At 41.8% G+C, this 25,734-nt stretch overlaps 1 protein-coding gene and 2 gene segments (V, D, J or C); all 3 read left to right on the top strand.

Annotated features, from left to right (window-relative positions):
• The first annotated feature begins 395 nt into the window (after positions 1-395).
• On the top strand, positions 396-806 carry LOC129457023 (T cell receptor alpha variable 38-1-like). The segment is given in 1 exon segment: positions 396-806. A coding segment is annotated over 1 exon segment (411 nt).
• Positions 807-13,647: 12,841 nt separating this feature from the next.
• Positions 13,648-25,734, top strand: part of LOC117385156 (M1-specific T cell receptor alpha chain-like) — a 68,762-nt gene continuing 56,675 nt past the window's right edge. Inside the window, exon 1 of the mRNA XM_033982429.2 lies at positions 13,648-13,740. The gene's annotated coding sequence lies outside the window, so the exon portion shown is untranslated. The remainder of the gene's footprint in view (positions 13,741-25,734) is intronic.
• On the top strand, positions 22,601-23,126 carry LOC117385147 (T cell receptor alpha variable 18-like). The segment is given in 1 exon segment: positions 22,601-23,126. A coding segment is annotated over 1 exon segment (447 nt).

The raw sequence follows: 25,734 nt of genomic DNA, 5'->3' as shown, positions 1-25,734 counted from the left end.
ATCAAGTCACACAAACTTATCTTCAGTTAAAGATCACAAACTTTATTATTATTTTTTTTAAATAATAAACTTTGTTTTCTGGGATATAAAATAATGTGTTAGATGTTTGTGTAAACATGCAGTGATAAAACTATGTGACTCTTCTATTTCCATTTTGAGTCTGTTCAAAAAGAGCACACAGAGAATGGAGCAGCACAGTAAATATCGTTATCAAATATCAATATCAGCCGATACCGATATATCACCCATCCCTGACAACAGTATGAACAGGGGCCGAGGTGAAGAGTGAACACACAAACCACTGAACCACTGCTGTGACAAGAGAGACCTGAGGGAGGAGCCAGACTGTAAGAGAGGAGCAGACACAGACACTTGAGAGGATTTGAGCTTTTAAGATGGAGTCTGCCCTGTGTACACTGCTCTCAGCTCTGGTTGTGCTCCTGTGTTCTTCCCCAGAGTGTAAAGGAGAAGACACAGTGACCCAGACACAAGGAGACGCCTCTGTCCCTCAGGGACACACAGCCACAATACAGTGCACTTTTCAAACCAGCGACCCAAGTCCAACTCTGTACTGGTACAAGCAAGAAGGACGAGGAGCTCCTAAATACATGATCAAGTTGTTTGGTGAAACAATACTGAAATCCCCAGAGTTTTACAAACCCAAATTGGATGCTGAGCTGAAGTTGAAGGTGAAGTCTTTCTCTCTGAAGATCCAGGATGTGGATGTGACAGACTCTGCTGTGTACTACTGTGCTCTGCAACCCACAGTGACAGGAAACACCAAAACTCTGAGCAAAAACCTCTGAGAGAAAACAGCAGTACTCCACATGTCCACTAGAGGGAGACACTTTCTGAGACTGCTCCACTCAAGCCTCCTGTGGTAGAACCTGCTTCTTCTCACTGCTCCAGATCTAAACTCCAGTCTGTGCTCTGCTGCTCTCACAGCCCTTTAGATCTGTGCTGTTTTAAACAGTAACACTGTATTTTAAATGTATGTTGTGTCTGGTACGTGCAGGATGTGAACCCACTGCAGCAGCTTCACATTTCCATTAAACTGAGCCTTTCTTCACAAACAAAACCAGAGATAATGATGAACTGATACTTTTATGATGTAAATGTAATGAAATGTGTATTTTAATGTTTGTTCACCTGCCCAGGGACTGTACATGGAAAGTAGATGTAGCTAAATCTGGTACAAATCATCTTTTCTTTTGTAATATTAATGAGTTCGTACATGGTCCCTGATAAAGAAAGAAAGAAAGACAGATGAAGAGTGGAAACATCTGTAAAATCTCAGTGGAGCAGCACAAAGACTCACATTTGTAAATAATTCAGTTGGAAAAATGTATCCTTGTATTTTATCCATGTGAAAGTGCACATTATTCACAGAGAAACTTGAGTTGCCAGTTAGTTCGGCTTTATCATGGGTTTGGGATTGTCTGATTTTAAAACTATGTATCTGGGACATAACAGCCCTACAGTGGAATCAGTGATACAAACATTTGGAAGGTGAACAGATAAACAGAGCCACATATTTCAGACCAGCTACACTTGGTTTGCTGTTACCTCTCTGTGTCTTCTTCTATTTTGTATAATACTAAAATATTAATTAAAGTACAACCCCAATTCCAATGAAGTTGGGACGCTGTGTAAAATAAAATAAAAAATACAGAATACAATGATTTGCAAATCTTTTTCAACCTATATTGAACCAAATAAACTACAAAGACATGATATTTAATGTTCAAACAGATAAACCTTATTGTTTTTATGCAAATATTGACTCATTTTCAATTTGATGTCTGCAACACGTTCCAATAAAGCTGAGACAGGGGCAACAAAATAATAGGAAAGTTGAAGAATACTTAAAATACACCTGTGTGGGGAGTGGAGCGAGCGCCGACCATGTAGGACATGCCCGCAGTAGCTCCGCGGGAATGTGACATTTCGATTATATTTTGCACCTTATTATCTTCTAATAACCACCGTTATTTGCAAGTACCATCCACAATCAACCCGTGTTCAGTCAGCTGTAGGTTTTTTGCAGAATTATATAAAAAAACACGGGGAAAAAACGAAACTACGAGAACAGGCCGCGCCAAGCCCCCACTCTCACCTGAGCCAGAAGCCGACTCTGAGCGTGACGCTAACGAGCGTCTGCTAACGCGCATGGAGGTAATGATGAAGAATATGCGTGCGGATATTGTCAAAGAGTTTGAACAGGTTGTTCCTGGGGTAGTTAAGAAAGAGATTACGGCTGCTCTTGAGGCTTTGGAATCAAAGATAAGTGTGCAGAGCGACATCATTGGAAGCCTTGAGCAATCTGCTAATGATCATGACAGTCAGCTAACTAGCTTACAAGCTACAGTGACATCACTTGCGGAGCGAGTTGACTTCCTATCACAGAAGTGTGAAGATTTAGAGCATACATGTCAGAGTCAAGGCCCGCGGGCCAGATCCGGCCCTCAAGAGTGTTTTTTATGGCCCTCAGAATGATATTGATTTATTATTATATCCGGCCCGCAGGCCTCAGCAAGCCAGCGGCCCGCAGGTGTTTTACACGCACCAATACTACATTTCCCACAATGCAACGGTGGCACACAGAGCGGGATGCGGCTTCATTGTATTATTCATTTGCGGTCATTAGCTTAACAGCAAAAGTAAACTTTCAGATAACTATTAAAATGGCAAAACGGAAGGTGGACATTGAGAACCGGGGGCTTCAAATAAGGTGGGAGTGGGAGTACATGTTCACGGAGGTAGCTGGGAGACCTGTGTGTCTTCTGTGTGGATAAAGTGTGGCGGTAATGAAAGAGCATAATCTGAGACGGCATCATGACACGAAACACGCGGACAAAAACAAGAATATGGACATGGAACAAAGGCTACAGAAGGTGGAAGACTTAAAACGAGGTCTCAATTCTCGCCAGGCTCTATTCAGAAAAGCCAATTCACAAAGCGAGGCTGCTGTCAAGGCTAGTTTTATTGTGGCCGAAGAGATCGCTAAAACAGCCCGGCCATTTACAGAGGGGGATTTTATCAAAAACTGCATGCTTAAAGTTTGTGACTCAGTTTGCCCAGACAAAAGGCAACTCTTTTTGAACGTGAGCCTGAGCAGAAACACCGTTGCTGAGCGTGTTGACCAGCTGTCAATCAATCTAAAAGAGCAGCTTGTGAAAAGGGGAAAAGATTTCATCGCATATTCCCTGGCTGTGGATGAGAGCACGGACACCTCTGACATTGCCCAGTTGTCAATTTTCATCCACAGAGTGGACTCCAGCATGAGCGTGACAGAGGAGTTTTTGGCCTTGTGTCCTATGCATGGCACAACTACAGGACATGATTTGTACGAAGAAGTGTCAAGATGTGTAAATGAGATGGAGCTGCCTTGGGACAAACTCGTGGGGTTGACTACAGACGGAGCACCTGCGATGTGTGGACACAGGAGCGGACTGGTTGCGAGGATACGGGAGAAGATGCAGGAGGAGAACATCACAGGTGAGCTGACAGCTTATCATTGTATAATACACCAGGAGTCATTGTGTGGTAAAGCCTTGAAAATGGAACATGTAATGAGCACCATCACACGTGCAGTTAACTTTATCAGAGCTAAAGGTTTAAATCACCGCCAGTTCAAAGCATTTCTGAGCGAGTTAGAAACTGAGCATGGTGATTTGCCCTATCACACGGATGTGCGATGGCTAAGCCAGGGAAAGGTGCTGCAAAGATGTTTTGAGCTGCGTGAGAAGATTTGTCTGTTCTTGGAAAGCAAAGGGAAAGACACAACACAATGCCGAGATGAAATGTTTCTGTGTGAAACGGCTTTTCTATGTGACATCACGAGTCACCTGAATGCAATGAACCTGCAGCTGCAGGGTCGGGGTCGAGTCATCTCTGATATGTACAGTACAGTGAAGGCGTTTAAAACCAAACTGACTCTGTGGGAGGCACAGATGCGGAAAGAAAACTTGAGCCACTTTCCTAGCTGCCAGACCATGAAAGAGAAGCTCTCTACCAGCGTGTTCCCGAGCGCACAGTTTGTTGATAAAATTGGTGTAACTAACCTCTGACTTCCGACGCCGATTTGCTGACTTTGAAGCACAAAAAAACAGGTTTTTACTGCTCAGTAATCCATTTGCAGTTGACGTGGAAAGCGCACCACCAAACCTCCAAATGGAGCTGATCGAGCTCCAATGCAGTGACGAACTAAAGGCAAAATATGCGGCAGTAGGTGCTGCGGAGTTTGTCCGTTTCATCCCCGAAACAATGGCCCAGTTGCGCATCCAAGCTGCTCAAACGCTCTCTATGTTTGGCAGCACGTACCTATGTGAACAACTGTTTTCTTTGATGAAGCTTAACAAAACATCACACAGAAGTCGACTTACTGCTGAACACCTTCACGCAATCCTGAGAATTTCCTCAGCTCAGAGCCTGACCCCGAACATTGATGAACTTTTACAAAAGATGAGACACCACCAAGTATCAGCCTCAAACAAGTGAACATTACTATGCAATAACATATTTAGAGTTTTTACTCAGTTAAAGTTTAAAAGTTGAAGTTAAATATTTGTTTTCACAGCACATGTGACATTTCGTTGAAGAAAGTGTTGTTTTTATCTTATTTTTGCACTTTATTTTGTTGTATTTCAGTCAGTGTTTTTAAAATATTTCAGCTGAGTGACTGATAGCAAATTGCTGATATTATTTATTTTTTTGAAGTAAATTTAGCCTACTTTTGCCATTTTCCTGAAAAAATATACTGATGGTGCCTTCATTCATTGCATCAAGGAAGTTTGTCTTTTGTGCCTGTTGAAAATTAAAAATTACTGACAGAGCCATAACAAAATATTGCCTTATTTATCTGATCCGATCATATATATTTGTTAGGTTTTCAGTAGGTTCAATATTAGGTTCACTAGACTATGTGCAGTCATTTTAAATAGTTTCAATGAACATTCGATCAGTCCGGCCCTCGGCTTGTAGCTAATTTTTTCATTTGGCCCCCTGTCCATTTGACTTTGACACCCCTGATTTAGAGGGACGCTCGAGGCTGAATAATATACGTATTGTGGGGGTCCCTGAGGGAGCGGAAGGGACCCGTCCAACAGATTTTGTCGCCACATTATTAAGTGATCTGCTCGGGCTGGACAACAAACCCGTTTTGGATCGGGCACACCGCACGAGTCGCTCTAAGCCGAAGGATGGAGAGCCGCCTCGCCCCTTCATTGTGCGAATCAACCTGTTTCAGCAACGCAACGAAATTCTACGTAAGGCTGTAGCATCTGCCCCCCTACTCTACCAGGGAAAGAGGGTCTCCGTCTTTCCGGATTTTACTGCCACTGTCTCAAAGAAAAGGTCCGCCTTTGCTAAAGTGAAGAAAGAGCTCCACTCATGTCCAGGTGTTAAGTTTGGACTTTTTTTCCCGGCTGTGCTCCGTGTTACCCTCCCTGGTGGATGAACTCATCGATTCGAGGACCCATTACTTGCTATGGACTTTGTTGAAAGTCAAGTTAAGTCTGTGGTGGCCCCGGACACCATCTAAAGTCTGGTTGGATTCTTTCTGCAAGGGGTGACAGGTGCAGCACTGTGGGTGTGAAAAGATCCTTTCTGTGTTTTCATATACCTAATTACTCTTGGTTTACAAATTGGGTTTATTGTGAATATACACATTAATAATTTATTTTTTTGTGGTGGTTTAATTATATTTTAAGTTTCTTTTCTATCTTTCCCTTATTATTATTATTATTGGTTGCTATTATTATATATATATTTTAAAAATTTATTTATTTGTTTATTCTATTTATTTAATTATTGTTTTATATATTATTTTTTATTAAAGTAGTTTTAGTATACTTTTAAATTGTTATTGTTGGTAGCATGAGAAATTATTTTTTCCTTTTTTGCTCCTCTATTGTATAGTTACAGCTATATTAGATCTTATTTTTACTGACTTTGGTACTGGTACCCACATGGTCATATTTATAGAATATCATTTTATTTTATTCTATTTTATTTTATTATTATTATTAATTTTATTTGTATGTTTTTCCTTTTATTTAATTTAATCTTATTTATCTTTATAATTACTTTATTGTTTTGTTTTACTTATTTAATTTTATGGTGCTTATGTTAAATGTTGAACAAGGTGCATTTTTTTTTTCTTTTTGTGTAATATTTCTTGTCACATTCTTTTTTTTGTGATCAAATTTTTATTAAAGTATCAGTCTCAAGTGCAAATATACAGATTAGAATCTGATTACCTTTTCCCCCTTCTTTTTTCCCACCCGCCACCCCGATGGGCATATAGACAAAAAATAAAATGAAATAAATTAATTAATTAATAAAATTAACAATAATAATAATGACAAATTAAATACAAAATAAACATATAAAAACAATACAATGTAGTAGTAGTAATAATAATAATAATAATAATAATAATAATAATAATAATAATAATAATAATAATAATAATAATAATAATAATAATAGTAAAAGTAAAAGTAAAAAGTAAAATAAAAAATAATCCCGTCCAGGTTTGAATTCTTTCCATACAGTAACAGCAAATTTCCTCCGTCAAAAGACATCAGCAGAAATTAGATTATACATATTCATTATGTACTATATATATAAAAAGGACTTAAGCATACACAAATTGTGCATCTTTCATAAATATACAGTTAGAGCAGTACAGTTTGACATAAACATCCACATAGTGCAGGGAGACAAAAAAACAAAAACAAAACAAAAAAAAAAAAAACAAAAAAAACAAAAAACAAAAACCACCATATATTCAGATTTTGATTTTGGCTAGTAAGTCAGACCAGCAAAAAATGTTTTTTGCTTTTGCTCCGTGCATTCGAGCAGCAGAACACTCCAGCTGAATTATTTCTCGGTAAGACAAAAGCCACCCTTTTACAGTCAGAGGTTGAAGTGACTTCCAGCGACATGTTACAATTTTTTTGGCAGCTGTGAGGCCTGCTAGTAATGCACGCCGGTCATTGATTGTCAAGTTTAGTTTGGAAAGATCATTTAGCAAAATAAGCCTCTGAGTGCAAGGGATGGTTACGCCTATTATCTTAGATAGTGTCCTTGAGACATTTTCCCAGAAGTTTTTCACTTCCGGGCACTCCCAGACCATGTGAAGGAAAGTGCCAATAGTTTTGCCAGCGCAGAGATCACAGTGAGGGTTGTGTTTTATTTTCATTTGGTGTAATCTTCTAGGGTATATTTCTTGTCACATTCTAGATGGAGGAGTCAGTTTAAGCTACCTCCGTGCCCTTTGAGGGACAGGTTATGGGATATGTGGGGGGATTGGACATCGCGCACTCCATTTGGGGGAATGCTTCTGCGATTTGTTCATGTTTTTTTAAGTTGTTCTGTGTGTTTTATAGCCACATCTCCAACCAGCTTTCTTTTACATCACTCCGTCTACAAAATGTCTGGATAAGTCTTTATGATAACCCATGTTTATATACTTAATTGATTTAATATCATGCTGTCTTCAGTAGGAAAGGACCTCTGATTTACCAGTTTTAACTGTAAAGGGCTCAATAATCCCATTAAATGTAGTAAAGTACTGCACCACCTACAGCAGCTGGGGGCTCAGATCATCTTTCTACAGGAAACCCATCTTAGGAACCGGGATCATTTGAAGCTGAGGAAGAGCTGGGTGGGCCAAGTCTATCATTCTTCATTCTCCAGCAAGGCTAGAGGTACAGCCATTCTCTTGCACAAATCTGTTTGTTTTGTTTCCCATCAGATAATCTCAGATCCTAATGGCAGGTATGTTATTGTCACTGGTCTGCTTCAGGACCTACATGTTGCGTTGGTCAATGTTTATGCACCCAACTGTGACGATGAGTGTTTTTTCAAACGTTTATTTTCCACCCTACCAGATATATCAGCCTATCATTTAATATTAGGTGGGGACTTTAACTGTTGGCTTGACCCTGTTCTGGATCGTTCTTCAGCAAAACCAGCTGTACCTTCACGGTCTGCAAAAACAATTCAGTCTCTCATGCAAGAATTTGCAGTGTCTGACGCGTGGCGTTTTTTTAATCCCTCAAAACAGTTACTTTCATTTATATCTATGTGTAGATATGATGCCTTCATTCTTTCTGATCATGCTCCTCTTCTGATGGACTTTAAATTTAGCACCTCACTATCTGAACGGCCACTTTGGAGGCTTAATGTACGTTTATTGTCCAATGACAACTTTGTTAATTTTATGTCTGGGCAGATTGACTTTTTTTTTTTAGCATCAACAGAACTCCAGGGGTGTCTGCTTCCCTTCTCTGGGAATCCCTAAAGGCTTTTATTAGAGGGGAGATCATTTCTCACATACATTATGAGAGTAAATTGAGACGTGAAAAGTTGAATAACTTGAGACAACAAATCAAGCAATTAGATACGCTATTTGCAATTTCATCTAGCCCAAATATCTACAAAGAACGCCTTCTACTCCAAGCGGAGTTTGATTCTCTCATGACTCATCGAGCTACTGAACTCCTGCTTCAATCTAATGCCCAGTTTTTTGAACATGGTGATAAGGCCGGTAAATTATTGGCACATCAGATACGACAGGTGACTTCTTCTCGCCAAATTTCCAAAATTCGGACTACTCAGGGTGTAACTACAGCCGATCCCTCACAGATCAACCAAGCTTTCAAAGCATATTATATGTCACTATATGCATCTGAAACTACGCCTACAGATGAAGACTTTGACCGCTTTTTTTACCATTAAATATCCCTACTGTTAATCAGGACACTGCTAATAAATTAGGAAAGTCCATTACCTTACTGGAACTTGGCTCAGCGATACAGTCCCTTCAAGGTGGGAAGTGCCCAGGCCCTGATGGGTACCCATCTGAGTTTTATAAAAAGTTTAAAGACAAACTTGTCCCATTGTTACTGGACGTGTATAATGAGTCCTTTGCACAAGGTGTGTTACCTCATACACTAAATCAAGCCACCATTTCGCTTCTCCTAAAGAAGGGAAAAGACCCTCTCCGTTGCTCCTCTTATCGCCCTATAAGTTTGTTAAATGTAGACTTTAAACTTTTGTCCAAAATTCTAGCTAGGCATCTTGAAACATCCTTGTCTGATATTATTAATCCTGACCAAACTGGTTTTATTCAAAATAGACACTCTTTCTCCAATTTAAGGAGACTTTTCAATATAATTTACAACCATTCCCAGAGTAAATCACAGGAAGCCTTAATTTCCCTGGATGCCGAAAAGGCCTTTGACCGGGTGGAGTGGTCGTACTTGTTTCACACGGTTAAAAGATTTGGTCTGGGTCATAATTTTTTAACCTGGATTAAGCTTCTTTACTCTAACCCCTTAGCTTCCGTTAAGACCAATCCTTCACGTTCTGCATACTTTTCGCTGCACCGCTCCACTAGACAGGGGTGTCCTCTTAGTCCACTGCTCTTTGCTTTGGATATTGAGCCCTTGGCTATCGCTATTCGTACCAACCCAGAAGTCAGAGGCATACATAGGTATGGTCTGGAGGCGAAGGTTTCACTATATGCAGATGATCTTCTTTTATATGTCTCAGATGTAACTACGTCAGTACCTGTGGTTTTGCGTCTACTTTCAGTCTTTGGACAGTTATCCGGATACAAGCTTAATTTAAGTAAAAGTGAGCTCTTTTTATTAAACTCTCCACTTAATGCTCCACAAGGGTTACCTTTTAAAATGGCACAGGATAGTTTTTTATATCTTGGAATTCAGATTACGCGCAAACCAGAAGACTTGTTTAAAGCAAACTTCTCTCCCCTGTTGTTGAAAATTAAGGAGGATTTTGAACGATGGTCTTTACTTAAATTGTCCTTAGTGGCACGTATTAACTGTGTTAAAATGAATGTCATGTCGCTTCCTGTACTTATTCCAGTGCATTCCCCTTTTTCTGGCCAGCTCCTTTTTCTCTCAGGTAGATTCACTCGTGGCCGAATTTCTTTGGGATAAGAAAGTTTCTCGAATATCTAAGCAGTATCTACAAAGGCCTAAAATATCGGGTGGGATGGCCTTACCAAATTTTAGGTATTACTATTGGGCCTCCAATATAAGACTTTTTAAATATTGACTTCAATCCGAAACAGCTCACCTATTAGATTGGTTAGTTATGGAAAAGAACTCTGTAAAACCAGTGTCCCTTGCTGCACTGTTATATTCACCCATACAATCCCCTACTAAAAAGTACTCAAGGAACCATATTGTTAAAATATCTCTTAAGATTTGGACTCAATTCAGACGTTACTTTGGTTTGCAAATTTATTCACACAATGCCCCTTTAGCAGCCAATCATTTCTTCCCTCCTTCTCTTGTTGATAAATCCTTTTTGAATTGGTCAAGTCTTGGAATACGGACTTTTAAGGATTTGTTTGTTGATAAGATATTTGCGTCTTTTCAGCAGCTATCTGCAAAATTCTCTCTCCCAAAACAACAGTTTTTCAGATACCTGCAGGTTCGCAGTTTTGTTAATAGCAACTTCCCTTCATTTCTCAATTTACCCAAAGATTCTGCTATTGATTCTTTGCTTTTACCCACTTCTCCCTTGAAAGGGTCTATTTCGTTAGTCTATAATCAGATATCAGTTATTCGCTCAAATTCTCTTGACTCAGTGAGGGCCTTTTGGGAGGGAGATCTTGGTGAGACTCTGTCTGATGAGACGTGGTCACGAATTTTAACACGAGTACATAAGTCTTCCATTTGTGCTAGGCACAGTCTTATACAGTGTAAACTTGTTCACCGAGTTTATTATACAAAATCACGCCTATCCAAAATATACCCCAATATTTCTCCAATATGTGACCGGTGCCAACAATCAACGGGAAACCTTATTCATACATTCTGGCTATGTCCACGACTCTATGGTTATTGGACTGAAATTTCTTCAATAATCTCAAGTGTTATTGACAAGATAATTCACCCAAATCCTTTGAGTGCCTTATTTGGGATTTTTGTAGGGCCACTCTCTCTTTCCAACTCCCAGAGGAACTCCCTTGCTTATATGACCCTTCTTGCAAGGAGGGTAATTTTATTGAAATGGAAGTCCCCAAAGCCTCCATCATTTATACAGTGGCTCAGAGATATACTCTATTTTCTTAAACTTGAGAAGATAAGATTGACACTTCACAGCTCCTCTGATAGGTTTGCACAAATATGGCATCCATTGTTCTGAGTAGTACAACAAATTAACTTCCCTTCTATTCCTGATTAACCCTTTTTTTCTGGAGGTCCTTTCTTTCTTTCTCCAAATTTATCCAGCTATTGATATAATTCCTCATCTCCTATGTCATCTAGGTTCATGGGTTCTCACTTCAGTATGTACATTTATGTATATGCATATGTACGTGTATCTATGTGTGTATGTATGTATGTATATGCATGGTCAGGACGGGTAACTGCATTTTTTCCGTTTTGTCATTTGGATGGAGAATGTTAGTGTGGTGTTTATGTTTTCGTGTGTGTATCATTGTGTTATAAAAGGAAATTGTGCAGAATATTTTTTTTACTTTCTCACTATTTGTGATATGTGAATGTACATTGTACAATTTCTACATAAGCCAAATAAACAAATTTTGAAAAAAAAAATAAAAATACACCTGTGTGTTTTAACTGCCAATCATTGTGTTCTGTATTTTTTTTAGTTTTACACAGTGTCCCAACTTCACCGGAATTGGGTTTGTAAAAAGAAATGTGTGGACAAAGCAGAGGAGCTGCAAATGGACACTCCAGTCCATAAACTGAAGGAAAAACAGATTCTGTCTGATCTCATGTCTTTAGAGACCTCCAACTGCATCAGTCTCTACGTTTACATGCAGACAGGAAAACCAGATAACTGGCCTAGTCCAATTTAAAAAGCTTTTTCTAAATGTCGTAAAAACGAGAACTATGATTGAGGTGTTGTGAATCACATCTCAAACATCCCAATGACACATCAGGAGGAGCCGATACTCGATACCTGCTGCATGTAACAGCACAGTCTGTTTTACATTAGGCACAGACTAGGAGAGGCATTCAACTGCACGAGGTCAGAAACAGCAGAGAAATTCAGTCTTAAAATAATGTAATTTTTATAAATAATTTTTAATAAAGTTTTGTCTTCTACCTGACTTCAGAATAACTGTTGATACAAAATTTATGATACTTTAATTTATGTATAGAAGTTGCTTAGTGTCCTCCTCTCTCCTGTAGATGGCGCTGCTCTTGTCTAGACTCTGTACTTTGGAGCTCACCTGTTTCACAAACATGTGTTCTGTCAGACTGGGACCAAAACTGGTTTAAAGAGACAGGGTCTAATGTGAAGTCTACAGTGACGGCACATCCCTCGTCTATGAACATAAACCTCCACACGTCCACCAGGGGGAGACACTGAGTGAGACTGTGACTGTGCTGACAAACGTCTTCATCTTCAGGTCTGTGAGGATCCAAGTACAAAGTCCTCAGATCCATGGAGCGTCTCAGAGCCATGTCCCTCTGTCCTCTGCTGCTCGTCTCCATTCTAACAGGTCTCATTCTTTTCTGATCATTTCTACAGCTGTGATGAACACAAACTAACTTATTTTTAACGCTCACAACTACACACTTTACTGTAAATGTGTAGGTGACTTATGTCTTCTGCATAGAACTTCATATTCCTGTGTCTCTATTGGGTCTTATTAAGAAAACAGCTAACCCGGGAAAGTGTTTCATTATTTTGTTAGTTTTGCAGTTCAAAATGTTTTTATTAAAGTTGAATTTCCTAGAACACATTTGAAATGTTCACAGTGAGCTAAATATTAAATTCAGTAGATGTGTATATCCATGTTAGTTCCTCATTGAGCCCTGTGTGTTTCAGGTGTGAGCGGTGATGTCCTCTCTCCTCTCAGCCTGGAGCAGTCTGTCTCAGAAGACTTCATGGTGTCTGTGTCCTATCAAACCTCAGCACCTACAGCATCAGGAGATCAGTTCTTCTTTTATCATCAGAATCCTGGAGATGCTCCTCAGTTCCTCTTCTATCTCTCTGGAATGAACTTTTCGAGGCCGGCCACGTCTGTCCAGTCAGACACACGGCTCTCGGCTAAAGTCTCAGACAACAGACGTGGACTGGAGCTGCTCCTGTCCTCTGCTGCAGTGGGAGACTCTGCTGTGTACTACTGTGCTGTGAAGCCCACAGTGACAGGAAACACACAGACTCTGAACAAAAACCTCTGAGAGAAAACAGCAGTACTCCACACATCCACTAGAGGGAAACACTGTCTAATTCTGAACTTCAGCATCGACCGCACACAATCACAAAAGCATCAAGAGGTGTGAGAAGAGCCAGACTGTAAGAGAGGAGCAGACACAGACACTTGAGAGGATTTGAGCTTTTAAGATGGAGTCTGCCCTGTGTACACTGCTCTCAGCTCTGGTTGTGCTCCTGTGTTCTTCCCCAGAGTGTAAAGGAGAAGACACAGTGACCCAGACACAAGGAGACGCCTCTGTCCCTCAGGGACACACAGCCACAATACAGTGCACTTTTCAAAGGAGTGAACATGTAAATTATTACTTGTTTTGGTACAGACAGAAATACCAAGATACTCCAGAGTACGTTCTACAGAGGAGCACAGTTGGAACACAGGATAATTCCCTCCATTTAAAAAAAAATAAGTTTGACTCTGAGGTGAAGGGAAACTCTTTCTCTCTGAAGATCCAGGATGTGGATGTGACAGACTCTGCTGTGTACTACTGTGCTCTGCAGCCCACAGTGACAGGAAACACCAAAACTCTGAACAAAAACCTCTGGAGCAAAGACAACACAATCCTGCAGTAGCTCCACTAGAGGGAGACACTCTCTGTGAAGCTTCAGACTAAACACAGACGCAGCAAAGCCAACTGTCAGTGTGAGAATCTAAGCAGACTTCAGAAAGTTCACATGAGGATCACTCAGCTGTGTTTTGGACACATGTTTCCTTTAATGGCAGCACTGCTCCTGCTTTTGTTGAGTGGTAAGTCTTATTGAAACCTATGTTGACACTTTATTACATCCACTCAACACTTACTGAAGCACAGAGCAAGAAGCAGCAGGAAATATGTTCCTAACTTGTACATTCATTTGTTTTCATGTAGGAGTCAGATGTGAAGAGCTCACTGCTCTAAAGCCTGAGGTCTGTGCTCCAGAAGACTCCTCTGTCTCTCTGGGATACTTTTATGAGAGAGGAGCTTCTAGTGGTGATCAGTTTTATTGGTATCGACAATATCCAGGAAAACCTCCAGAATTCATGTATTCCCATATGGGAACAGGAAAAGAAGTTAAAAAGGAAATCCTGGGACTTTCAGTCCAAATGAGTGAAGACCAAAAGGATTTCTATATGTCCCTGTCCTCTGCTGCAGTGGGAGACTCTGCTGTGTACTACTGTGCTGTGAGGCCCACAGTGACAGGAAACACACAGACTCTGAACAAAAACCTCTGAGAGAAAACAGCAGTACTCCACACATCCACTAGAGGGAAACACTGTCTTAATCTGAACTTCAGCATCGACCGCACACAATCACAAAAGCATCAAGAGGTGTGAGAAGAGCCAGACTGTAAGAGAGGAGCAGACACAGACACTTGAGAGGATTTGAGCTTTTAAGATGGAGTCTGCCCTGTGTACACTGCTCTCAGCTCTGGTTGTGCTCCTCTGTTCTTCCCCAGAGTGTAAAGGAGAAGACACAGTGACCCAGACACAAGGAGACGCCTCTGTCCCTCAGGGACACACAGCCACAATACAGTGCACTTTTGAGGCGGGCTCCACAAATCCAACATTGTTCTGGTACAAGCAAGAAGGACGAGGAGCTTCTAAATACATGATGAAGAAAAGAAAAGTAGGATCAAACTGGATTACGACAAACAAATTTGCAGAGTTTAATGAAGAGCGATTTGAAGTTGAGACTGAGAAGGACTCTTTCTCTCTGAAGATCCAGGATGTGGATGTGACAGACTCTGCTGTGTACTACTGTGCTCTGCAGCCCACAGTGACAGGAAACACCAAAACTCTGAACAAAAACCTCTGAGAGAAAACAGCAGTACTCCACACATCCACTAGAGGGAGTCCACATTAGAGTACATGCAGATGTCTCCTGTTTGTTCAGTTGTTGGTGAAGGTTTATCACAGAAAGCTGCTTCCATGAGCCATAAGATTATGACACTTCTATATGTTGAGTAAATCCTCAAAGCTCCACTAAAGAGTGAATGACCTGGAGCTCAGAGCATGTGTGAGAAACACATTCACCAAACTTAACATGCCATTATTTTCTAAACTGAAGGTTTCTCATTGAACCATGTTGTAATGTTTCCTCATCAAAAAACACTTGGAGAGTTTCAAACGCCCCCTAGTGCCTGCTCTAAGTCAACACATCCTAATCCATGAAACACCTTCATATTTATAAAATCCATACACTTTGGTCAAACTTGGTCTGTTGTAACAAAAACACATGGCAGTCCCTTATGAACTATTTGCCTAAACATCCGACTCTTACTATTATCTTACTATTTATAGAAGTGCTGTGGAGCTTAATATTATAAATGACAGGAGTTTAACGTTTTACTCTTAATTATTTGAAACAAGCTGCTGTTGGTTTCTAAAAGTATGAATAAGTTGCCGTCTGATGACCAAATACTGAAGTTTGGGAACCACAGGATCTCATCTCTGCTGTTTGTAGATGATATTGTCCTGATGGCGTCTTCAAGCCAGGACCTGCAGAAAGGACAAGGTCACAGATACAAGTGGCAGAAATAGGTTTCCTCCACAGGGTGGCCTTTAGAGATGGGTTTAGGAGTTCGGTCACATGGGAGGGGCTCAGATTGGAGCCGCTGCTCCTCCACTTCGAGAGGAGCCAGCTGAGGTGGCTCAGGCATCTGTTCAGCATTCTCCCTGGACGCCTGTTCTGGGCATGTCCCGCCTCGGAGAAGACCCAGAACATGCTGGAGGGACTATGTTACACAGGTAATAAACTGGACGTGCGACACAAAGAACACAGCCAAACTCCTGGTCTCGGTGAATACAACAGGTTTATTTGAAATACAGAGCCTGCGTGTCTTTTAGATAAACAAATGAAATGAAGAAACAACAATCCAGCAACACAAACTGAACAGAGTGAGAACATATAGGCTACACTCTGATTAGTAATGAACAGCAGGTACAGGGAAAACAGGGAGGCAGCAAAGAAAGGACTGGAACAGGATGGGAACTTAAGCTGGACTGGGAATAAACAAGAAAACAGGCAGAACTGTGACACTATGTCTCTCGTCTGGACTGGGAACGCCTTGGGGTCCCACCAGAGCACATATGTCAAACTCAAGGCCCGGGGGCCAAATGTGGCCCACCACATCATTTCATGTGGCCCTCGACAGGGTAAATTAAAAAGTATAATGGTTTTAAAATCTCAATTTATCAGGGGATATCCAGTTACACAGACATATTTTACATCTAGGCAAATGCTTATGCAATATTTGTAACTTGTATAAGTAAGAAATACAGAAACTGTTAATTAACAACTTAAAAAAAAGTATTAGATTTATTTTACATCTGGCCCTTTGAGAGCAGACATTTTGCTGATGTGGCCCTTGGTGAAAATGTATTTGACACCCCTGCACTAGAGGAACTGGAGGACGTGTCTGGGGGGAGGGAAGTCCCCGCTTAGACTGAGACCTGGCCCTGGATAAGCAAAAGAAAATGGATGGATGTCATCTAAAATTGAATGAAATCCATATGATTCCTCTGACGAAATAAACTCAAACACTTGCAGTGTTTCTACAAAGTACTTAGACTGATGATAGTGTGGTGATGGTGGGCTAAAAGACACAGTATTTCACTGTGCGTGAACCCCAAATTCTCCAAAAGACATAATGCACTGGTCACTCATTCATGCACAGCAGCCTATATTCTCATAAAATTACGGCTTTTTTCTCATAATATTACGACTTTTTCTGGCTTCGATTTTATTCTCGTAAAATTACGCCTTTAATGTTGAAATGCCCCGACTTTATTTTTGTAGCACCCGCATAATTTATTTTAATTTACTGACCCTAAGATTTGTGAAAATATGTTTTGTAAAAAAGCAGAAGATGATTTATAATTATTTACAAAAATTTAAAGCTCATGGTTTAATTAATTCTGAGACTTTTCTATTCATCTGAATAAATCTGCCTCTCAGTAAAAGCACTGACACAATATTAAGAAACAAAAGACATGAACAAACAGAAACATAAATAAAAACACAAACACAGAAAACACACAGAGGAGCAGATGTCTGATTTCTATGGAAGTCCGTTTTAAACTAATTATGACTTTAAAGCTCGTAATTTGAGGAATGTAACATTTACAAAATGTGAACCATATCAATTTTGATTAAATGTATTTGGTATTTTAATAATTTCCTCAATAAACGAGCAGGGGTTGTGACCAGCTAGCACTCTACTCAGACCAGGAGGACGAGCCCTCACAGACCCAGAGCACAGCTCATGAGTGGTCAGAAAAGCTCTCACGGCACAAAACAGTGGTCAGAACAGCACTCAGGGCCCACTGATCTGTTCAAGACGCCAGAAACTTTACTGGAGCTTAATTTATTAATTTATAAAAGTACGTAGGTGATAAACACAACAGTCCTCCTCCTGCCTCCTCTGTTCTGTACACTCAGTTACAATGTGCTTTACTTTAAAAGTCCTAATTATGAGTTTTAAACTCATAATTAGTAGTTTTAAAAGTCCTAATTACAAGTTTTAAACTCCTAATTACGAGTTTAAAACTAATAATTACGAGTTTAAAACTCGTAATTTCGACTTTCTGTGGGGCTTTTTTTTTTTTTTTTTTTTTTTTTTTTTTTTCATAGCGGAAACGTACTTCCATAGATTTCAGACACTGGTTCCTCATGTTTTATTTCATGTGATGTTTTCCTGAAGTGTTCTGTCAGCAGCAGGGTTAGAACATGTGTGTGTGGACCAGACGTTATGTTTGGTTGGACTGTTCAGTTTTTTATAATGACTGCTGGAGATGAACGGAGATTTTCTAAATGACTCTGCAGTTTTTTGGAAACAGTTTTATGTTTTTGAAAAGTGCAGCTTTGCTTTTTCTTTCACTTGAAGTTCATTTTCACACATGTTCATGGCTCTGTGGAGCGATTCCACTGCACTAGATTTACCGACAGGGGTAAAGGACTACAGACCAGTGGCCTTGACGTCTGTCATTATGAAGACTTTTGAGAGGCTTTTACTTCGGATTCTCAAACCACAGGTGCAGCAAGCTGTGGACCCATTACAGTTTGCCTATCAGGAGAAAATGGAGGTGGATGATGCGGTCTTATACATGTTACACAAAACTCTCTCGTTCCTGGATGGGACAGGGGGGTATGTTAGACTCATGTTCTTCACCAGTGCCTTCAATACAATCAAACCTCAAATTCTGAGAGGAACGCTGGAGGTGATTGGAGTGGATCCCATGTTAATCACTTGGATTCGCAACTACCTCACAGAACGTCCACAGTACGTCAGGGTGGGTGGCAATATCTCTGAGACAGTAGTGACAAACATTGGGGCCCCGCAGGGGACAGTACTGTTGCCGTTTCTCTTTACTCTATACACTGCTGACTTCACATACAAGTCTGAATCCTGTCACATCCAGAAATATTCAGATGATACAGCAGTGGTGGCAGGTGTAAAAGGAGAGGACAAAATGGAGTATAGAGACCTTATTGCTGCCTTCACAGTCTGGAGTGAGAGAAACGGTTTTGTTCTAAATACATCTAAGACAAAGGAGAAGATTGTAGACTTCCGTAGACCGAAACTCCCTCCCCATCATCCAGTTGTAATCGCTGGTGAGAGCATTGAGGTTGTCCAGTCTTATAAATATCTCGGAGTACATCTTGACAACAAACTGAACTGGTCAGCGCACACAACTGCAGCTTACAAAACAGGACAAAGCAGACTCTTCTTTCTTAAGAACCTTAAATCCTTTGATTTCTGTAATGAGTCTCTGCATACTTTTTACCATTCTGTTGTAGCCAGTTTCTGTTGGGGAAACAGCATTACTGTGCGGGACCGTAACAGGCTTGATAAGCTAATCAGGAAGTGTGTGTCGGTGATGGGTGGGAGGGTGGACTCTGTTGGGGAGCTGGTGGAGAAGAGGATGAGGAGTCTGATGCAGACCATCCTCAACAACAGCAGACACCCACTGCACGAGACTGTGGCAGCTCAGAGAAGCAGCCACAGTACCAGGCTTCTCTCGCTGCACTGTAGAACTGAGAGGTTCAGGAGATCGTTCATTCCTGCTGCTATAAGACTGTATAACAGCTCTTGTTGATCGGGTGCACTTTATTATCTTATCTTTGTATTGTTATCTTTGTATTCTTTGTGATTTTATACCTGTGTGCAATTTGTGTTGTGTCTCTGTTTTGCTGCTGGACAGGTGAATTTCCCTGGCTGGGGATTAATGAAGTATCTATCTATCTATCTATCTGTCGTAACCAGCGGGGCGTAGGGACCAAAAGCTGCGAGACTCACGAACTTTTACAATGTCTTTATTCACAATAAGTGTTCATAGAAACCAAAGTTCATATATCCACAAGGCCGGGGAAACGAGGCAGCTTCATAGCGTAGTGTCTGGTATTACACAGTTCATTAATCCAAAGTAGCTGGGGAGCGTGGGTGCGGGTCCGTGAGCGCAGAGAGACAAAGTGCACGACAGTGAAGACACAAGACCATACCAGGGCGGAGGTGCGGGTGCTGGGGAAGTCCGGAGCTGGTTCTGGGGCGGAGATCTGGAGCAGGGCAAAAAAGGTTCCAATGAGACAAAATAGACAAGCAAGAATCAAAGTACTAAGCCATGAGCATAATCACGTGAAACACGCGGACGTTCCGGCGCCGAGTGACTCGTCCGAACCCCTCTTATCCGCGGCAGGTGGCGTTGATTGCGCTGATGGGGAGCAGGTGCGCGTGGGAGGAGTCCGGATTCCGCCCAGCTCCGGAGACAGACAGGTGAGGGAGGGGGGAAGACGAGGACACAGGGAGAGCAGAGCAGGCACCGTGACACTATCTATCTATCTATCTGATGCTCTTCAGCTTATATTAGCAAAAAATACATTTTGTTTTGTTTGTGACAAATGTGCAGGGAAGTTGTCTGTCCTGTTTTCTCAGTTGGATGTAACAATATTTTGATGCTTTGACCAATCAGATTAAAATATAATTGTAACTCGTTTGTTTGGCAAAAATTATTTTGGGCTAAGAAGACCTAGTTCAGCTCATAGGGAAGAGACTGCACTTAATAACCACAACAGCAGGATGTAGTGCCCATATAAGACATGTACTGTGATAGTATTTGCAAATAAAAGTATGTACAAGGACACTGTTCAGTTTGTTTGATTTGCTTAGCTTAAAGAATTCCAATGTTGCCCGGTTTGCAATATTACTCCAGAACTGAGTTCAGAGTCCAGTTTATCAACAGAGGAGAACAAAACATGAGAAGCAGAGGTTGTATCTGTGTATGAGTGTCCAGGCGCGTGTTCCAGGCCTTGTGTCCAGTACCGTCCGGTCCAAGCAGACAGAAGAAACTTGGCCTGTGAAAAACATTCCAGTTTCTGTTTTCTACACATTATATTAACCTTATTGCAATAAATACATTTGCTCTAGATGTACATCACAGTGGTATCATAACAATTCATAAATTGACAGTATTAAGATATTAATTCTTTAAATAAGACAAATGCTCGATTACTATAGTCCTTCAATGAATGACAGCAGCTAGCACTGTTAGCAGCTAGTCACAGACAGAACATATCCCAACAGTATCTGCATTAAACTGGTTTAAATTTAGGTGATTGTTAGATCACACTTTAAACATTTGAGTCGCCAGCACAAACTTTCAAAATTGAGGCATTATGTGCCAAAAACACCAAAAAGTTACATCAGCATTTTGCAATAGCTGCACCGATTAGTATTAGCAACAACACTCACCAGTTTGTTTCATTTAATAGCACACAATACAGTCACAGTGAAGGCATCTGCAAGTTGAGGGACACAAAGCTCAGCTATAGACATATAAACCATGATGACAGATGTAGCAGTTATCAGTTTACCTGCAGCTGTTCTCCGTTTCTGTCTTCCACATAAGACCGCTGCAAAGTATGGCAAGATTTCAGGTTGCTATGGTAGTAGAAAGTAAACGTGAGGGGGGGTCCCACCTCGGACCCCCCCTCCTCCCCCACTGCCCTCACAGTTGTGGAGCAGGACGTGACTAAGCTTTTCAGGAAGCAGAATCCCCATAAGGCAGCGGCCCCAGATGGTGTCTCTCCTTCCATCCTTAGACACTGTGCTGAGGAACTGGCTCCTGTCTTCACGGACATTTTTAACACCTCCCTGGAGTCATGTCATGTCCCAGCCTGCTTCAAGCTGTCCACCATTGTCCCCGTCCCCAAGAAGCCCAGGATCACTGGACTTAATGACTACAGACCTGTGGCGCTGACGTCTGTAGTCATGAAGTCATTTGAGCGCCTGGTCCTGCACCACCTCAAGTCCTTCACCTCCCCCCTCCTGGACCCTCTGCAGTTTGCCTACAGAGCCAATCGGTCTGTGGACGACGCCATTAACCTGGCCCTTCACTTCATCCTCCAGCATCTGGACTCCCCGGGAACCTACGCCAGGATCCTGTTTGTGGACTTCAGCTCTGCATTCAACACCATCCTCCCTGCTCTGCTCCAGGACAAGCTCGCTCAGCTCAACGTGCCTGACTCCACCTGCAGGTGGATCACTGACTTCCTGACAGACAGGAGACAGCGCGTGCGGCTGGGGAAGAATGTCTCGGACACTCGGACTTTGCAGTCGTTCCATCTGAAATTGATATGTGGACTCCAGGAGGATTAGAGGTGTACCTCAGGGCTTTGTTCTTGGACCGCTCCTTTTCACTGTTTATAGAAATGCTGCAGGGCCTCATCTCAGACATGACACAGGTCTTTTATATCAGCACAAAGTGAAACTGGTGACATTTCACATTGACAAAGTGTGTTGAATGTTGTGCAGCAGTGTTGTGCAGCCAGCAGGGGGCATATGTCAAAACCTTTTTGACTGCTGCTTTCATCATGTGGCTCTTTACGTCACTCGATCCCGGGTCACAGGTCCTTTCCCTCTGTTGAGTTTACCACTTACATTTTAACATGTAAAGAGTGTGGACAAAACTCAGATAACATTTAAGTGCATATATTACTGCACTGATACTGCAATCCTCACAATGGAGTCATACAATTCCCCAACATAAAGTATTGCCCACTACATGAACACCCAAACACTATACAGGTTTAATCTAATTAGAAAACAGCTGTTCACAGGTATTGGGTCTAATGATGGGAGTCACTGGGATACAATGAATGAGTAAAGACTCTTATTGTCGACATATTTAACTTATATATTTTAAATATGATAAGCTTTTATTTTATTTTTTATTTTTTTTACCATAAATGTCAAGTGCTTTGATGTTATATTTTTAAAACCAAAATTAAGGTGTAGTACCTTTCAATGTGCCAGAGTAGATTGTAACCTTTTTTTTTTTCTTTCTTAAATACAGACTGATGCTTATAATGCTGTGGTTATGAGGGAGGAGCCAGACTGTAAGAGAGGAGCAGACACAGACACTTGAGAGGATTTGAGCTTTTAAGATGGAGTCTGCCCTGTGTACACTGCTCTCAGCTCTGGTTGTGCTCCTGTGTTCTTCCCCAGAGTGTAAAGGAGAAGACACAGTGACCCAGACACAAGGAGACGCCTCTGTCCCTCAGGGACACACAGCCACAATACAGTGCACTTTTAAAACCAGCGATCCAACTCCAACTCTGTTCTGGTACAAGCAAGAAGGACGAGGAGCTCCTGAATACATGATGAAGAAACCTAAATTATCATCAACATGGTCTAAGACAGTTAAATCAGCAGAGTTCAATAAAGAGCGATTTGAAGTTGAGGCTGAGAAGGACTCTTTCTCTCTGAAGATCCAGGATGTGGATGTGACAGACTCTGCTGTGTACTACTGTGCTCTGAGGCCCACAGTGACAGGAAACACCAAAACTCTGAACAAAAACCTCTGGAGCAAAGACAACACAATCCTGCAGTAGCTCCACTAGAGGGAGACACTCTCTGTGAAGCTTCAGACTAAACACAGACACAGCAAAGCCAACTGTCAGTGTGAGAATCTAAGCAGACTTCAGAAAGTTCACATGAGGATCACTCAGCTGTGTTTTGGACACATGTTTCGGTGGAAGTGCAGTCCCTGGTTTAGGCCTGTCCCACTTCAGCAAGATGGCAGCTACACTGAGGAGGGCACATTCTCGACCGGAAGCTTGAAACCACACTTTGAGGAGTACATCGAAGGGACCCTTCAAAAGGTGCATTTGGCGAATTGAGACACAGCCACAGACACTTGAGAGGATTTGAGCTTTTAAGATGGAGTCTGCCCTGTGTACACTGCTCTCAGCTCTGGTTGTGCTCCTGTGTTCTTCCCCAGAGTGTAAAGGAGAAGACACAGTGACCCAGACACAAGGAGACGCCTCTGTCCCTCAGGGACACACAGCCACAATACAGTGCACTTTTAAAACAACTTCCAACACTCCAACTCTGTTTTTGTACAAGTAAGAAGGACGAGGAGCTCCTAAATACATGATGAAGAAAACTAAATCATCAGTAACATGGTCTAAGACAATCAAATCTCCAGAGTTTTATGAAAAGCTCTTTGAAGTTGAGGCTGAGCAGGATTCTTTCTCTCTGAAGATCCAGGATGTGGATGTGACAGACTCTGCTGTGTACTACTGTGCTCTGAGGCCCAGGGTGACAGGAAACACCAACACTGTGTTTGAGCCTGGAGTTCGGTGGAGACTTGGGCTCCTCCTGTGCACACCGCTTTTAATCAGCAATCAAGCTGCACCTGGGGAGGACAAAAGGAGCCAGGACCTGACACTGAGGGCCAGATCGTCCGCATATCCGCATCGGTACAGCTCTGCCTGGCTTAGTTTCATGTTTTTGCATTTGTTACTCATTCTAAGTTGGATGTTTTTGCTCCCTGTCGGATCCCACTCCCTGGACCCGCTCAGCTCCTCTGTCTCCGACCCTGCTCTCCATAACCGGTACTGCTCACCTCGTCTGTGACCGCGCTGTCACGCTCTACTCCTGGACCACGGCAAACACCCCGCTCTCAACTATCTGATCAATCTACCTTCATTTGCACATTTAAAACTGTCAATTAACATTGTTAAACTTTTCCCCGAGTTGTGCCTCTTTGGTCCCCCTGTCAGTCGTTACGACAGAAACAGAGTCAACACAATCCTGCAGTCGCTCCGCTAGAGGGAGTCACTCTCTGTTGTTCAGTAATGAACAATTTATCCTGAATGGTTCCTGCTCGCCCACAGCCACTGTCACACACCGGACATATGACACGAAAATACACAAAATGACTACTTCAGGGGCGGATCTATTGGGCTGGTTGAAAATGCCCACTGCCAACCAGAGTCGGCTTTTTCTCTCCCTGTCACTCATTTCTCCACCCCTCCCCTTATGTTTCTGTGAGCTGATGCACAAAGCAGTCAGCCAGGGTCTGCTATCAGGAGACGGCTTGTTTCTGCATGCAGTTTTGGGAAAAGAGTGGCCTTTACAGACAGATCATCACTGGAGGTCACACAAGTGTGCTCTCATATGGTGAAAAGAACGCATTTGTGGACATAAAGACTAGTTAAATAACAGTGCACTTAAGCAGAAAGGTATCCACAAGATCACCTCAGGAGTTAGTTTATCTGACACGTCAGCGAGACACGAGTCATAATTGTAGTTTGTACTGTGGACCAATTGAATCTTATTAATATGCGGATGTTTTGAAACCCATGCCTGAAAGAATTCAGTTGGAGTAAAACCAGCTGATCACTACATTCAGGGATTGACCTAACTGTATACAGATGTCTGTCACAGCTATGCAGTGCTGTCTGATCATCATGCTGTCATCCTTCATCTAGGGCGGGGGTGTCAAAGATGCTGCCTGGGTCAAGCCCGTCTAGAGATTGGATAAGGCCCTGATTTTATATAAAAATATATTTTTCTTAATTTTGTCGAAATTTTCTGCGACGTAACATGGTGCTAGCTTAGCAGCATGTCCAGCACTTCTGTAGCCTCCTCCCACCAAAGCGGGCACAAATGAAAACTTGGCTCTTGTGAACGCAGGTCCCTGACCTGTGGGGTGCCCCAGGGGTCAATCCTGGAACTCCTGTTGTTCAATCTCTACATGCTGCTACTGCCACTGGCAGCAGGTGAATATGGACCAGAACTTTCTCCTGGTAAACTCAGACAAGACTGAAGTCATCATCTTTGGCCAGGTAAACATAGAGAAAGTGTCAGCAGTCACCTCCAGTCTCTTTCTCTAAAACCTTCAAATCAGGCTACAAATCTAGGGGTAATAACTGACTCTGACTAGAACTTTAACAGTCACATCAGATCTGTAACATCTGCTCTCAAAACCAAACTTCGAGAGACTTATCCATGCATTTATCTCCAGTAGGTTAGACTACTGTAACGGCATGCTCATGGGCCTCTCCAAATGAGCCTTAACACAGCTGCAGTACATCCAGAACACTGCTGCTTGGGTCCTCACTAGAACCAGGAAGTACAAACACATGTGTCCTGTGCTCAGGTCTCTGCACTGGCTCCTGTGGCTCAGAGAATAGACCAGCATGGACCAGCTCCAAAGAACATCTCCCACATGTTACC

The sequence above is a fragment of the Periophthalmus magnuspinnatus genome, chromosome 17, assembly GCF_009829125.3.
Source record: "Periophthalmus magnuspinnatus isolate fPerMag1 chromosome 17, fPerMag1.2.pri, whole genome shotgun sequence".
NCBI lineage: Eukaryota > Metazoa > Chordata > Actinopteri > Gobiiformes > Gobiidae > Periophthalmus > Periophthalmus magnuspinnatus.
Note: the sequence above shows the minus strand (reverse complement) of the source record. Positions and strands in the feature narration are given on the sequence as shown.